At 35.4% G+C, this 17,511-nt stretch overlaps 1 protein-coding gene across 15 annotated transcripts in view; it reads right to left on the reverse strand.

The window, feature by feature from the left end:
* Window positions 1-17,511, reverse strand: part of GAS2 (growth arrest specific 2) — a 279,708-nt gene that overhangs the window by 44,203 nt on the left and 217,994 nt on the right. For all 15 annotated transcript variants that reach the window (XM_054699337.1, XM_054699338.1, XM_054699335.1 and 12 more), the window contains 2 exons: window positions 9,059-9,200; window positions 2,146-2,253 (listed from right to left, as the gene is read on the reverse strand). In XM_054699337.1, the coding sequence (XP_054555312.1) occupies window positions 2,146-2,253; window positions 9,059-9,200 (250 nt within the window). The remainder of the gene's footprint in view (window positions 1-2,145; window positions 2,254-9,058; window positions 9,201-17,511) is intronic.

The following is a 17,511-nucleotide window of genomic DNA, read 5'->3' on the forward strand; positions in this document are numbered from 1 at the left end:
TTTGCTTCCTGGTGGCAAATTTCAATTCCTCTATAAATAATACATAGGTATATTATACCAAAGGAAAACATTTTCCTAAAAGAAAAATTGAACATCAAAAAACATCTTAAATGTTAAATGCTACATAAATGTATATTATTCATAAATATAGATAATAAATTTGTGGACAACTGATTAAATATGGAAGACTAACTATAAGTAAATATATGCAATTTATATTATTATCTAAAGATATTACATTTTGTTAAAAGGTAAATATGAAGTTGATTAATCTTGGGTTTGTCAACACTTCTACTAAAAGATAAGGGATAAGTACTTAAACAAAATCCTGTGTTTTTATTTGGCTCTCGGGCCTAATATTCTACAGAAGTTTGAGTCTCAAGTAAGAAATGTCAACTCAGTAAAATTTAAATGCTTTTGTGGAGATAATAAATCATTTTTTTTTAATATACTAAAGTGAAAGCAGGCAGCTTGGCTAAAACAAACATTTTAGGTATGTTATCCTTGCAATAAAATACAAAGGACAATAAGTGATGGCTGGGGCAAATATCTCTGGGAAGCCATTATCTCTCTGATTTGTTCTTAAGACTTTTTTTTTTTTTAATTTATTTTATTTATTTATACATACAAGATCTGGAGTGCAGGCCAGAGGTGCGGGAGTGAGAGGATTCACCAGAGACAGAGTGGGGACAGAGCAGGCAGATTGTCTGAACTACACTACTGAGGGAAGCAGTGGGCAAGACAGGAGAGGTCTGCTGTGCCATGTGGGTTAGCTCCCTGGCTGGGGATCGAACTCATGCTGCAGCAGCTGCTGATGGCTTCATAGTGCTGAGACTTAACCCCTTGTGCCAACAGGAAGGTCCTTGTTCTTAAATCTTTAATAATAGCATGCCATTTTTCCCTTTTCATTGCCATTTCAAATAGAAGAGCAATTATTACATAGAATTTTTTTTCAAATCAGTAAACATTAACCTAAAAGTAGGTTAAAATACAAAATGACTGACACTTTTAAGGCTAATAATGATAAGATTTTTCTTCAAATACCATGTTGCAGAGTCTTAAAAAAGGACATTATACAAATAAGTTTTCAGTCAAAAGTTGAAATTAAGAAAATATTACACTGGCAAAATTTCTACTGGGTCTTCATTGATTTGAGTATTGCTAAGAATGTTCATTGACTGGACTAGATGTACAAATGCAAATCATTCTATAAAACAACAAACAGGGTTTGTGGAACATATTCAAATGAGAAAAGAATATAGCTCCTTTGAATCAAAACCACTGTTCTTTTAGCAAATGACTAAAAATAAGATAGCAAATTTTTATATCTAATTGCATTATTCTAGGAATATACCTAAGCTATATATTTCATTTTCTTACTTTTGAAAATAATACTTGGTCTTAGCAAAAGTCACAATTTATTTTGAGAGATCAAAGTCCCTTGATTATGAACAAAACATCACAAATGAAAGACCTGGAATTTCGTTTTGCTTAGTCACTAATTACAACTAAAATTGTTCATGATATTTAATTAGGATTTAAACATGGATGATTGTGAAGTGGAGATGCCCAAATGTGTAAAATTTGGAGACCACAAAGTCATTCATTGGCATAGCTTCACACTCATTTATTCTAACCCAGAAAACTAACTTAGAAATAGTAATCACCATTTAATCACGCTACTATAATGAACTTTCATTCTCCTCACTCTGGTTCATAATCCAAATTTCATGAATAATCATGTTCAAATAACCTGGAAATTACCCAGGACCAAAAGAATGGCCATTTCCAGAACTTGAGATATAGGGTAGGGCAAAATACTGTTTTTATTTCCCATTGATGGTGGGTAGAGGTGGAGAGGTTAGCTGCTTTGCAATTGAATGTATAAACAAAAAAGAAATTTTTTTCCCATTTATTTGATCTCCATGTTTGTGCATATATAAGAGAAAGATATTCTATTTATTTAGTCCTAGGTAGTGATTATGCCTCGTGCACTGGAAAATGTTAATTCTTCATATCTTCAAATGCAACTGTAAGCATCATTAGGGAAGCTCCTTAGTTATTGGTTATATTTCCCTCTAACCCCACCTCAAATCCCAAAGAATCCCACAAGTGACAAGAAGTAAGGTGAAAGTGTAACTTTACCCTAATGAAGAGGATCTTTTCTCCCACTCGATATCTTCCTTGAGAGAGTCTCTCCACACAGAACTTGTTTGGGCATTTGCAAGGAGGATCTTCAGAAATCCGTTTTACCTGAAATAGAAGAGCTGGCAAGTTAATGCTCCTTAACCAGGTCCCACTTAGACTAATTTGTTCTAGGCATTGAAAGGCCCTTTGCGCAATAGTGCTTCTAAATTTGTTCTCCATCAGACTATGGCTATGACATGAGCACAGAGATCACATTAAATCCTCACTACATAAAGGTTAGACCTTAGATGCATTTTCTGATAGACAATAATTGCACTAAAACATAAACTAGATGATGACAAAGATAGTGATGCTGGAGGAGACTATGCGTAAACCAATTGGCAGTTCAGGAAAGATGAACTGGCTTCTCACTTTTGGAGAACTAAAAAAAAAAAAACAAAACACAAAACAAAACACGTGTATTGGGTTGCCAAGATAAATATGCCAAGATAAATATGTTTCAAACTAGAATAGATTGTATGTGAACACAGATTATATGTTATTTTAATGATACTGGTTTTACCCATTTTCAAAATAAACATCAATTAAACAATTCTTTCTAAAATGAGACTATTTTTTTTTCTTATTTTGAACTCTAAGACTTTCTCTAAGAAGTCATCTATAATTCACCCAGATTAATCCAACAAGTCACTCCACCCCAGTAATTACCACCCACCAAAACCTACCTCTGTGCCCATGTCTAACAGACTGTAGGTATTTTATGGAATTTGTGTCGGAATATCAGGTTATCTCTATAGATTCTCCCCACTGCCTAAAAATACAATTTAAATGGCACATTTACAATGCTTATAAATAGTTGTGGCTTTTAGAAGACAATATATAGTCTATGATTTTAGAAATAAGGTTTATTTTTATGTTTACCTTCACTGAGAACTTACTATGACTCATGATTGTCCTCTCTTCAACTAAACAACCCCAAAACAAGAATGTCCTGTGCTTTGGAAAAATTTTCAAAGGAAGAAACAGAACAATCTAAACAATGTGTAGTCTGCATTTGAGAAGGTGGATAAAACAAATTTAGACTATGAAGAAAATGGACTGGATTACCCTCACTCAAATTCTTCATTCCCCAAAGATATGATTCCTAGAGATTTGTCATCAAAGAAATTCAATTATTTCTTCAAACAATTCAATGTCTGATTTCAATCAACCCTCTCAAAAGACAAAACTATGTTAAAAGTAACATGTAAACTCAATTGCACGTAGGTATGAAGGACTTAAACAGCTTGGTTTCCTAGGTTATAAGAGATTCCAAAGAATAAGGAAGCATAAGACACTAGAAGGAAAGCAAGAACAGATGGATTACTGAAAAAAACTAACTTTGAAGACTATACAATTATGCCTTAGTGAAGAGATACAAAGAGTAACCACTATTGCCAGGGGGCAAGAAGAGAACTAACTTCAGGATACATGTTTTCTTGAGTTCCTTCTGCCACCCCTCCTCATTCCAACAAATAAAACTAAATTCTTGGTATTTACTTCAATCATAGCAAATTACATGTTATTGTTTATCATTAATGTCTGATGCATTGTGGGCTCAGACAATATTTCATTACCATTTTAAATCTTTGATATAAAGTAAAATTCCTAAATGGCACAAATGTTCAGTTAGTGCACAATGAATAAATAAATGAATGTATGAATAAGAACACTGACTGTGTAGGCTATGGGGGAAATCACTGTGACAAAATAAGACTGGATTCAAGGAAATTTAGTGAATGGCTTTCATTGAAAACTGAGGGAACTGACTGACATCACCGTTAGTGATGAGGACCATGACTTTGAATTCTAATTTTTTTCCCATTATATTATACTTAGTCCATTGATATATACACCACTCCCCCAGTATTAACAGAATTCTGTCCCTAGGTATTTTTTTGAAGGAATATTCCTGAATGGGAGGGTGGCATTGGAACAAAAAGTACAAAAGCTGAGTAATGATAGTGTCATTTCCTTCCATGATATAGAAACACATTCTCGGGGTAGGAGTGGGGTGATGGGACCAATGAATATGTGTGTATGTGGGTGTTATTTTCAGTGTTTCTCTCTCTCTATATATATGTATTTATAAAATGTATTTATAAAAATGTTTTAAAAATATAAATGTGTGTACGTATAATTTATGTTTACATTCTATCATAGCTTGAAGAGGTTTACAGATTTTCCTTTTTACTACAGTAAGGGTTTCCATGAGAAAAGAAACTATAATGGAAAGGAGACAGGGAGAAACTTGGCTTTGCCCATCCAGAAGAAAATCAGACAGTTTCATAGAATACATGACCCAAACTTTACTAGGGTCATGCTGGGTATGGCTTTACTATTATGTAGCAATTAAACAAATAGTAAATTGGTGTTTGCATGGTTCCAATGCTAAGAAAAAGTATTTATGGAGGACAGTATTTCCATCTTGAAGTATTTAGAGAAAACCCAGGAACTATTGGTATCAAACAGTAAAACACATAAAACCATGTTTTAAAGTGGCCTGCCCTTCTCTAATGCATTCCCACACTTGCAAAATGGGACTTTATTTTTAAAATCAAAGGCTTTTTTGTATTCTTGTGAGAAGTGGAGGCAGAAAGAGACGAGACAAAGCCAGACTGTGGGTAGTGGAAATAGATTGTTAAGTAAACAGAGCCGATGACATCTGTGCTTCTTACATTACCTTTGGATAAGTCGGTCGGCCAGGTGTTCTGTCTTTGGCTAGGAACCCAGCCAGTTTTCTGATGAAATGGGATTTCAAGAGGAGCCTGATTACTCAGAATTATACTATCTCTCATCCCCAGACCGAGGAAGTTGATGGAGAAGAGGAAGAAAGTAAGAAAGGTTTCTTAGAACTGCAGTCAACTCATTGTGTGGGAACTAGCTCAACACAAGGGAATGCAAACAGGAGAACTCAATCCGACCTCACTGTTTCATCACAGCCGAATCATCTATCAGCACATCTGGAGAATAAACTAATGTGAATGTAATTCACTGTGTTTCTTTTATGATAGTTGGATTAAAGAAGGTGGGGATATACACATGTCACTTATTTTTTTTTCAATTTTCTTCAATTTCCATAAGTATCAAATAGGGAAATGTGAAAAAAACAGTTTTAAAACCGCAATTATGGTTGAAACTGTTCACTGGACAATGTTGTTTTTATCACAGGTCTGCTTCTTCTCTTGTTCTCTTGAACTTTTTTCTTTATTCTATCTTTTCTTTTCTGTTACTTTTTGCCCCTTCTTTTAACAATCCATTCTTAGCCGCCTTTTTAGTTTAATTTTGTGTTGGTAGAGATAATAACTTTGCCAGGAGAGATAGTCAAAAGTATTAAGTAAATGCAGGAACTTTGCAAGCAATCTCTATTTTTAATCTCTCGAAAGAAAATGTTGAATTAAATGAACTTTGACTCCCCTGTGGTTATATATGCCTCATATATGTTAAGCAGTTGCCGTGGAGTTATTTCCTTTTTATATTTGACATATGAGGCCCTGATTTAAGACATTCATGAGGCTCAACTCACCTTTCTTTTGGTTTCTCTCTCTTTGAAATAAAACATTTCACTGGAAAAATCATTCAGTAAACAGAATGCAAATATTTCGATATAATTTCCACAACATAGAATGAAGGAGACTAAGAGACTTCTGTGGTCAAAATATTTGGGAAATTCAGGTTAAATACAATCTTATTATGTACCTCACTAGTGCCTTTGATATGCCAAGGCGCTTTGCAATCAATCTCCAGGTAAGGACGATATAGTAAACCATATAGTCAAACTAAACTAACCATGGAATTCTTTTTTTTTAAAGATTTATTTATTTTATTTATGCATACAAGAACTGGGGTACAGGCCAGATGTGTGGGAGGGTGAGAGGATTCACCAGAGACAGAGTAGGGAACAGAACAGGCAGACTGACGAAATACACTGCAGAAGGGGGCAGTGGGCGAGACAGGAGAGGTCTGCTGCGCCATGTGGGCATCTCCCTGGCTAGCCGGGATCACACCTGCGCTGCAGAGGCTGCGGACAGCTTCATGGTGCTACGCTCAACTGCCTGCACCACCAGGGAGCCCTACCCACGGAATTCTATTCCCACTGGGTACCTGATGGTCTTAGTGTTTGATTACATATTAAGATATGCTAGCTTAAAGACTTCAGAACACAATATTCTACCTGGCAATAGTACAGAAATATCCACTTTGCATATTTCCTACATTCAGGTAAAACCCCTTAATTTGAAAGGAGGTTGTAAGCTCTCCTGAAATTCCCTCCATTGTTTCCAGTTGAAAGGACTAGTAGTAAGGGAGTAACTGTCTTGTTATTTGAAGAGACATCTATCTCTTTCTACTTCTTCTGAACTGGGGTGTTAGAAAAACTTTTCCAAATGCCTTCACAGATGCTTCACCACCTTCTCCCTCCTGTCCTTTTCCCCCCGTTTTCAAGGATGAGAGATGGTCACATGAGACAAACTGCAGAAGAAAGTGAACTCTTCTAGCTGCTTCTACCAGGTTCCTGTAAATGTCTTTAAGTGGCAACAATCTCTTCCCTCTGAAAAGCTACAGCATAAGTGAGAAGTGTACATATTTTCAGTGTGCGTGGGCATTCCGTATAAGTAGAAAAAAGAGAAAGGCTTTAACTTTAATCATCTATTGGAAATTTATTCAGTAAGCATGGTACTGTTTAGATACAAACTAATAAAATATGGTCCTTGTCTTTGAGAACAAGAAATACACCTGTAAGAGAATAGTATTTATGCCTAATAAGGTAAACACCTTATTAAATATGTAAAAATACTTGGAGTACCAAGGAAGAATTTGTCACTTTTACCTGGGAGGAGACAGGCCAAGAAAACATCTATATAGGTCTGAATTTTACAAGGTAAAAAGGTATTTGAAAGTGGACTGAAAAGTTGGGTAGGCAAAGTATGATGAAGAAAGCCAAGTGAGGAAAAACTCAGGGTATTAAAATGTCCTCAGGAATTTGGGGTGAGCAGGCATGTTTATAATAGATACACTGAAATGTGAGGCGGAGTAGGGCAAAAAAGTCTGGAAAGGTTCAGTGGACCAGAATATGGAGGATATATGTGAAACAAGTGAGTTTGGTTTTACCCTGGATGTTACAGGGAACTCATAATTTTAATCAAATCTGAACGGCACATAGGTTGATAATTCTATTAAAATAACATTTATGGAGAAGAATTTCAGATCAGAATGTTCAACATTGTCAACACCAGAAATAGTCTCATAACTTGAGGGCTAAAAATAGTTCATTTGATTTAGTAATTCATTCATTAGGAGGTTAAATATGATACTGGCCAGAACTCTGACTGTAACATATTAAAGAAAATGAAGAGAGGTGATGGCTGAGGGGAGAAAGAACAAGATCCGGTGTAGCAGCCTCAGAGAAACACATTCACAAGGGAAAGACTAAAGGAACATCTTACTCCAATATAAATTTAATCAAAAAGAGAGAGCAGAAAAAATTGTTCTCATCAACATACAAATGCACCAATCATTATCTGCTATTAGTACAGTATGTTATTCAATTTTCGTAGAAAATAAAAATGAAATATTATGACAAGCAACGCACATCGTTGATTCTTGAGAATAGAATTAAACATTGACCCTTAAGAACAGTGAATTAAAAATCATTTTAGGGGGCATTATATTAAAATTCCCTGCCTAGTCTTTATGTGGACCAAACAAAAGAAAACTAAATTAAACTAGCTTTGGCTAAGAGATGAAACTTGCTGCCCTTTGCAATAATGGGAATTCTCAAGCTGCCAGACATATCATTACAGTTTTGATAATTTAAATCTGTAAGGTATAGTGTCACATGGAGGAAAGCAAAAGATGGGGAATCTGTCTTTGTGCACCCAGTAGCCATTATCAACCATTATCCCAGCTCTTTTCAGCTCAGACCTCAGAGAGGGAAACTCTCAAATGTAGACCTGCCATGCTTTTCAATCTTATCTATTCCACACTAGCCAAATGGTTGGTGCTAGATCTTAGGTGACACATATTTCAATTTAATATTTTTGAGGTTACCATTTTCTATGATACATAGGTATTTTTTGCATTTGCTCTAAACGTATGTGTTGGGGGTGAATACATACATATAATCAAACACACTACTATAATCAAGAACTACTTACCAGCAGAGATAGTCAGAGAGTTTGAATTCATCCTGTTTGCTCTTATACTCAGAATCTATTTTCTGTGCTCATGAAGGTATAATATTCCCTAGTTTTTCAAAGACTATGGCTCAAAGGCTCTGCTAAGTAGAGGGAACAGCAACCTCAGAAAGTCAGACAAATCTGATTGGGAATTTAAACTCCTCTCCTCCCTTCAGCAGATGACCCAACCTTTAAGCTTCAGTTTCTTTCAAAAGCAGCCTGCTTTAGAGATAGCAAGAGCACTTGAGAAACAATGATAGATCCTGACCCCTAGTGGGCAGGCTGCAAAGGCTGGTTATTTTCTCTGCAGTGTGTTAGCTTTTCCTTCTTTAACAGTCTTCAAGATCTCATGCCTCAGGTTTCCTCTGTGTGAGAAGAGGAATTGTAAACCAATGACAAGGCTTAAGTGTTTTCAAGAAATTTTCTGGATGTCGACTTATCCTATACTAGACATTATTCAACAGAATTGAGACTCTATTTTAAATAACTAACTCAGTTTTTGAATCTCAAGATGAATCACAGTATTACAAAAACATTCATAGGATTTTAAAATGAATTTCAATGAAGTTAAACTAGGCATAGGCAAAGATTAGACTGATAAAATATTATATAGACTGATAAGAGATTGTATAGAACAAGTTTTGAAGTTCAAAAAAGAATGATTGCTAGTAAGAAATTTGGCCAAGTATACTTACTGCATCATCCAGTAAATTTCCTGTACTCTTTTTTCCAGAAGATTTTGATGAAGGAGAAGGTGAAGGAGAAGGGGCAGAAAGTGTTTCTTCTTGTTCAATCTCTTTTTCTAATTTTATCAATCCAGGAGGCTCCACACCATACCTTTTGAAATATACCAAACCACACATACATAATTAATAATCACACACTTACTACTATTTGTCACATTTGATTGTGAACACCTGAGGAGCAAATTGCTGACTTTTTCAAACATTACCTTTTTCTGGCATTGTAATGTGCTTAAATTGGCATCTTTTTTGCAGTGAAAAACACATCTACTATATATATATATATATATATATATATATATATGCACATATATAAGCAATCACATAACAAGGTAAGAGTAAATAAAACTATCACATGCAATATATTGATGAATTAATAACACAAAGAAAAATGTAAAATTTATTCCCCAGCTTTCAGATTTGCTAACTTTAATGATATTTGTGTTGTCACTGAGTTCCTATTTTGAACACAAGCTTTGTAAAGATGGAAAGAAAATCAGAGTTGGAATCAAGTTTGAAAACCACAATCCTCCCAAATAAACATCCTTAAATGATTTAACTGTGAAGAAATTTACTGCTAATTGTATACTTCCTACAGGCCTAGAACAATGCAGTGTGGGGCTATAGTATCTTAGGTTATGCTCTTAAGAACAACATAATGAAGCATGTATAGTGTTACTGGGAAGGAAAATGAAGAAGAGGAAGCATAGAAATAATTTAGAATAACACTTAAAAATTGTGTGTTGTAAATTATAGATGCCATAGAGGTTCAAAGAAAGAAAGAGATAGTTATTAACACTCTTCTTTCCTGAAATCATATTTTTCTTAGGCTTAATTTGAAATTTCTGTGTACTACTCAATATATAACAATTACACCTTGATGGAAGAGGCCAAAGATAATTCCAGAATTTGAGAGTGGGAAGGACCTCAAGGATTACCTAGTAAACACCATCTTTTTACAGATAAGAGTTACAGGTCTAGAAAAGGGCTAGAATTAGCCAAGAACAGGACAAAGACACAATTACAGGTTTTCTGACTTCAAGGCTGATACCATTTTTCTCTGACATTTTAATCAGTTAAATCACATGTTAGAAAAGAGAGGGAATCAATAGGAGATTAAAAAAATGGGTTATCAATAGTATACATAGTTTAAAAAAAGCTACAGAGAATAAATACGCTAACAGTAAGTCCAGTGTTTTTAAAGTGTAAAGTATATTAAAACATTACTCAGTATAAACTTAGATTACTGTCCTGTTCTAATGATTTGCTATTTCAACAGATATCATCACACATGTGTTCAGGATACACTTCCAAGGAGGAGAATTTCCCTGCTTTTGATGTTTTGTTCTTGTAGGGGATACTGAAATGATTTAATTCCTGGCTTTTCTCCTTTATTACTCACTCGGCTCCAACAAGATGAAGGGATATATCAAAATGGTAAATCCAAGAACAAATTGAGTGTGCTTGACTCAGTTTACCCTCCTTCAACGTACATGGAGGCCTCCCTAGTAACACCCACTCTGATACATCTTCGCTTATGATTAAAGAGTTATTGGCCTAATTCTGTGCTCAGTTAAGATACTAAGCATGTTTACCAACTTGGACCTTACTGGTTATCAAGGTGACATTTGACATTCCATCTGCCTCTCTTTTTACTTTTGTTTCTCATTTTTTTCAGAAAATAGATGATAGGGTTGGATGCCATGTATCAGGTCCCCTTTGAGAGCTGAGGAATCATTAGAATTCAGTAGAAAACAGTTTTAACTGGCATAATTCAACTGAAAATTGCTGTTTTGAGAACTGCCTTCAGGAGATGGAATAATTTTTAGTTATATTAATCATTAGCTAAAAGAAATAGGTACCAAATTTCATATTTCTAACCTTTTATACATATTATCCAATTCATGGGAAATTAGTGGAAACAGACAATTTTTAATGTTTTTAAAAACGATTTATTTATTTATTTATTTATACAAGCACTGGGTACAGTCAGAAGTGCAGGAGGGTGAGAGAATTCACCAGAGCCAGAGCAGTGAGCAGAAGTACACTGCTGAGGGGAGCAGCAAGCGCGGCAGCAGAGGTCTGAGTGCCATGTGGGACCCTCTCCAGTGGCCAGGGATCAAACCCACGCTGCAGAGGCTGCAGGCGGTTTCGCAGTCCAGCGCTCAACCGCTGCACCACCAGGGAGGCCCTAGACAGCAAATTTTCTAACAGTAGATACCTCCTCTATCAGATTCCCAGCATACTCCACAGCTAACATAGATCCTAGCACACAGTAGGTACTTAATAGCTACTGTTTGAATGAAAAAAAAATCCTGTACTTTTATATAATAATTTTAACTTCCCAGGAAAAATTTGGTTTCATTGTTTTTGGATCTCTAGATGCCTATCATTTTAATAAAATATGTAGATATTTAATGTAGTCCATAATGCTCTCCCCCCACTTCAGACATTCTCCTAGAAGACATTAAGCTATGCCCCAAACTAAAACAAGTATTTTTTTAATTTCTAATACTCATTAATTATGCAGAACTCTATCCAGCATCTCATTTCTGTTCACAAGTACCAACAAACTCACATGGAGGTTGGTTTAGCATTCTTCCATGAGGTAGACTTGAACTAACTGTGCCATTAAACTACTCTTTAAATTTAACAGATCCTTAACCTCTCGGAGTCTGTTTTCTATCAGGAAGTAGCAACAAAAACGACCTGTCGTGGAGTACAGCTGTGGCAGCGGAGGGAAGAGGAAGAAGAAACTTACAAAGGCAACTGGTATGGACTGTGTTTCCTGTGACTGGGCCAGCTGAGCCTATTGATATACAACATTTCTGAGCCTCACTTTTACCTCATTGTAAAAAGGAAATTCTAATTTTTTTTTTCTTTTTGCGTAGAAGAACTGGGGTATAGGTCAGAGGTGCTGGGATAAGAGGATTCACCAGGGACAGAGTGGGGAGCAGAGCAGGTGGATTTACTGAAATGCACTGCTAAGGGGAGCAGTGGGTGAGACTGGAGAGGTTTGCCGCGCCATGTGGGTTAGCTCCCTGGCCAGGGATCGAACTCAGGTCACAGTGGTGACAGCACTGCAATCCAACTCCTAGGCCACCAAGGAAGCCCTGGAAATTCTAATTCTTGTGCTTTAATATCATTAGAAGGGATTACACAGTATTGATTACATGCTTAATACAGAGTCTGACATAACTCTGAGATCACTGTTGATAGATTATTTGATACATCACTGGTTACCTGACTAGGGAACTGCAGCATTAAAGAAATTTTGTCAAAGTTTTAATTTTTTCAATATATTCTACCACCAAATGAAATAATGTAACACCCTACTATTATTTGTATTATTAGTCATGCAAGTATTCTTTACAAGAGAACTTGCTAGAGGCTTTCTTCAAGTTGATTTTCCTAGAATTATGGAATGTCAGAAAAAAATGTCAGTCTGTAGCAAAGAAGTTTTAAAGCCAGTGTTACTGCTAACTCACAGGATGGACTTTGGCAGGCAATCATCTAAACCACTTTGGATTCTTAGTTCCATTAAAGTATACCATTTTGTTATGTTTAATGTTCTTAAGAGAATAACATAAACTGGCCGTGAGGCTTGAGGAATTTAACACACTAGAAGTCACAGCCAATTAAAAGTCAATCATAAGTGAAAACACCATATTTGAAAGATTAAATCAAGTCAATTGGAAAATATGATTTCATCTTTAATTGTAGATGGACTCTTGCCACCTTTCAGGAACAGATAGCATAGCTTGTGCTTGCTTTACAAAGTAAAATAATAAGAAACATATTAGAGTAACAGCAGACTCCACTCTATGTCACAAACAAAGTTGCCTAAATTTGAATGAAATTGGTAACAAAGACATGCATAGAAAAACTTGCCCTGGAGATTTTTCTTTATCTGTGAATGCTAAAAATTAGCTATGCCACTGAATATAGAAAATCAGCACTAAGCTCCAAATCTCTGCTTACATTGGCTTTTGAATACTTCAAGCTGCCTAAAGTACAGTCAGCCAGTCCTGAAAAGAACACTTAAATACGATTCATTGGCTTCCTGTCTGTCTGGAGATGTCAACAGGCTGTAAATCACAAAATTCCCCTCGGATTCAGGGCCCGCACCTGCAGGCCAATTTAGTCACCAAATAGGTCTTTTTTCTGCTCTCCAAGAGGCTGCTTTATTCTGGTTTCCATGATTAACCCTATGCCACTGAACAGTTCTATTTTGTCCATAAGGTTTTCACAAATTTATACTGTTTTCTACTTTCCAAGTACTAGATTTTAGAACTTTGAGGGCAAGAGAACAACTGTCACTCTCAAACTGAATAAGGGACAAAGCAAAGGCAGCAAGAAAGCTGAATCAACCAAAACCCAAACCTCATATCTGTTTATCCTGGTGATAAGAGAGCAGGGTGGCCACTGAAAGGGCCATGATAGATTGTTTTATCTCAAAAATAAAGCAAAGGCCTAGGAAAAGGGTCTTAAGGTTAATGACTCTTTTAGGAGAGCTAGGAATGGACTTCTCATTTTCTGTCTGGCACATGACACAACAAATTTGAGATTGATCTTGATGAAATAACTGAGCCCTGGACTAGAAATTTACTCCAACTATTTAGTAGACTATAGTTTGCAAACAAACAAACAAAAAAATCTGGGCCTATCTTATTAGGCTTAGAAGAACAAATCTTAGAAACTCCCCCTTGTCAATGTATTTTTAACATGGTTTTTAGATCCTTGTAAAATAATTTTTGCCCCATGATTCAGAAATATAGGATGTAGGCCTCCACGGTGGCGCAGGGGGTTGAGCACAGTGCTGTGAAGCTGTCCGTAGCTTCTGCAGTGCTGGTTTGATTCCCAGCCAGCCAGGGAGATTCCCACATGGCGTGGCAGACCTCTCCTGTCGCGCTCGTTGCTCCGCTCAGCAGTGCTTTCAGTCTGTCTGACTGTTCTGCTCCCCACTCTGTCTCTGGTGAATCCTCTCACCCTCCTGTGCTTCTGACCTGTATCCCAGCAATTGTATAAATAAAAAAAAATAAATCTTTTAAAAAAAAAAAGAAATATAGGATGTCACTCTTCAGGCATATGTTACTACACTATTTATTCTGTTTTAAAGCAAAATAAAGATAGATTCAGATTTGGAAGATATCAACATCAAAGACTATTAAAACCTGTGATATTTTTAGCTGTCAGAATCAAGTGCTTTATTTATTTATTCTTTGCAAAATAAAAAAGAATTCCATTGATTCCACACACCTCTTTAAACCCTTTTTCCAAAGGAATGAGAACAGTTAGCATTTGTGAGGTTGTGTGTAAAGAGCTCTGTGCTGGGAGAAGTCTATTCATTTTTTTCTTTTATTTATTCTTTTTTCTTTTTTTAATTAAACTTACTTATTTTCTTATATCTTTGTTCATTATTGTACAGTATTTGATTTCTCTCTTCAGGTATACTCCCCATAATTCTCCCACCACCACATCACCTGTGAATCATCACCATAATCCCTTGTGCTCTTCCATCCCCTGTTTAGAATCAAGTGTTTTAAATATTATGAGTCCATTAACCTGAGTCAGAAAAAGTAACCCTAAGTTCTTTAAAACATGATAGTCAATATAAACTTCCCAGACTGCTTATCAGGTACAAATTTTACTTCACTATAAAAATTGAATGCAAGAAAAATTGCTTTAATTAAAAAATATATATTAAATAATATTTAATCTCCACTCAACAAGGAATAAAATATCAATTTGAGACATCTGGAGGTCCTGTATAAAAATATCTTTTTCTTTGAAGTAAATATTCATTAGATCATGGACTGAAATAGGAGACTAAGAAAAATATTCACAAAGTATATATCTTTCTAAAGGTTGTAAGTTTTGTTCAACATCAAAGACTTACATAAAAAGTATATGTAAAAAGTTCCACTGTGAAGTTTGATTATTATTTCCCTAGTACAAAATATCAAAAATATCAAAAATAACATTAAATTTACAGTTTGTGTAAATGTTGAATGTGTGTGACTTTTTCAGCACTGAATATTAAAGCACTATCATTAAAAAGATCTTAGAGGTTTTACTGACCTGCTTTGCTGTGTTTTACTTTTCAGAAGGCAAACAAGCATAGTTCACATTCAGAAACTGACATAGTTTCTGAAATATTAATGGAGAGATTTCACTCTCCAGTGATGATAGCTCTATTTAGTTGAAAACAAAAGGAAGTTTTACTCATGAGAATAAGAATAAGTGGTCTGATTCTCCCATCTCAGAGCAGCCCACAGCTCCAAACAAGCACCACTGAGTGTTCCCAGGCAGAAAACATGGCAGAGACTCAGAAACATTTTTTGGGATCATTTCCAAAGTGATGTTGACACTTTTAAGCTGACATTTATGTAATTTTGAGAAGTAAATGTTTAGAAACTAATATAAAAACCAGTGATTTAAAAATACAATACTCACATGATTATAGTGGGGAGTTAGTTATGGTAAAATTTTATCTGTTATGGATGAAAATCAATGATGTGATTCTTGAGAGCTCCCCCAAAGTCACTTCTAGTTTTGACTCAAGTTGTCTTAATTATTTATGTACTTCTCCATGGAGGAGGAGGGCAGGAAGAAGAACATGTATAGGAGTTATAGGTCTAACATATCTGCAGCAAAATGAAGGAGTTAGATCAGAGAGATGAATTTCCCTTTTCCTTTAACTAGTATCTTTCAGCACAGGGGCAAGACAGTAAGATTTGGGTACACTGGTTGCTCTTTATAAAACACAGTTGAGCTCCCATTAAAACAAAATATTTTCAAATATGTATAGAGAGAAACAAATATGTATAGAGAAAAACAGTTCATCCAATTGGCATTCAATTATTTTTAATTTTATGCTTCATACAACAAAAGTAACACCCTAAATAAACTCTTTGCATATTTTTTTCTCTTTCAGTATAAATGTTTAATACTTTCTATAACTCACATAGGTGGAGAAAGCAAAAAGCAAATTTTACAAATTGAGTATTGTAAAGTTTATCTAAATCCTTAGACAATGTCTTTGTAGAATTAGTAATATTTTTGTAATGTGATTATGAATTAGTAATTTTTTTGTAACATGAAAAATCACTGCTTTCACCAGATCAAATGGTCATAAGTGTGATTAGAAATGGAGCCACCCATTCTTATTACAATGATATGATGATGATGATGATGATGATAATAATAATAATAAAAGAATTCAAAGAAAACTTTTGGAAGTGATGGATATGTTTACACTATAGACTGTTTTATTGGTTTCACAGATGTATACATATCTCCACATTATAAAGTTGTACATATTAAATATGTGCAGGTTATCTTAATAGAGTAGTTCAGAAAAAATGGAGGACTCCAAAATCACAACTTTAAAATATTTGGGAAAAAACAAAACATAAAAGTCTTCAAGTGATGCATCACCTTGAAACTGACAAAGCTACCATTATTCCCCTTCATTAACCAGGATTTTAATTTGTTTCATACATTATACATTATAGTAAAGAACAATTTATGCAAGACAGGGCTGGAGGAAAAGTGATTTCTATAGGAATTTTGTCATTGGTTAGCATGCCTTCCATCACAGTTAATATGTTTCTGACGCAGAGTATGCATATAATAGTTACACAAAATAAAATAAATCCAGAAAACAGGCAAATGATATAAAATAAGCAAGAGGAAAATGACAACCCTAGGTAATTCTGGAGGTAAAATTCTCTTTTTCTACCTCTATGTTTCAGCTTTCATAATCATGTTGCTGATTTGATTCCTAATCTTAGATTATTAAAGCAACAAAATGGAATCTGTCATTTTAGAATATTCTACTATTCTACTAGTATAACTAAGACAAACAACTATCAAAAAGTTTTCTGCATAATTTGTTAGAGTAGGAACTCTAGACTCTCCATATTTCTTTTTACCCAGCATTTCAGCAACAGCAGATCATTTATGGAGATTTTATGTTATATGTTTTCTACCCCACCATATATATATATATATTTAAAGATTTGTTTATTTATTTATGCAAGAACCAGGGTACAGGCCAGATGCATGGAAAGGTGAGAGGATTCACCAGAGACAGAGTGGGGAACAGAACAGCAGACTTACTGAAATACACCGCTGAGGGGAGCAGTGGGCACAACAGAGGATCGCTGCACCATGTGGGACCCTCGCTGGCTGGCCAGGATCGAACCAGCACTGCAGAGGCTGCGGACACATTCACAGTGCTCAACTGCTTGCACCACCAGGGGAGACCCTAACCCCCTATATTTTTAGCTTTCCCATTCTTGTAGAATTTCTGCTGAGTCTTTGGCTGCATGGTTCGGCTCCATGCTTTGTTTTCAGGCCAGTAGACCCAGGACTGGTAAGGGAGGGTTCTGACAGAGTTC

This window comes from Talpa occidentalis, unplaced genomic scaffold, assembly GCF_014898055.3.
Source record: "Talpa occidentalis isolate TD23 unplaced genomic scaffold, MPIMG_talOcc4v2.1 talOcc4.3, whole genome shotgun sequence".
Classification (NCBI taxonomy): domain Eukaryota; kingdom Metazoa; phylum Chordata; class Mammalia; order Eulipotyphla; family Talpidae; genus Talpa; species Talpa occidentalis.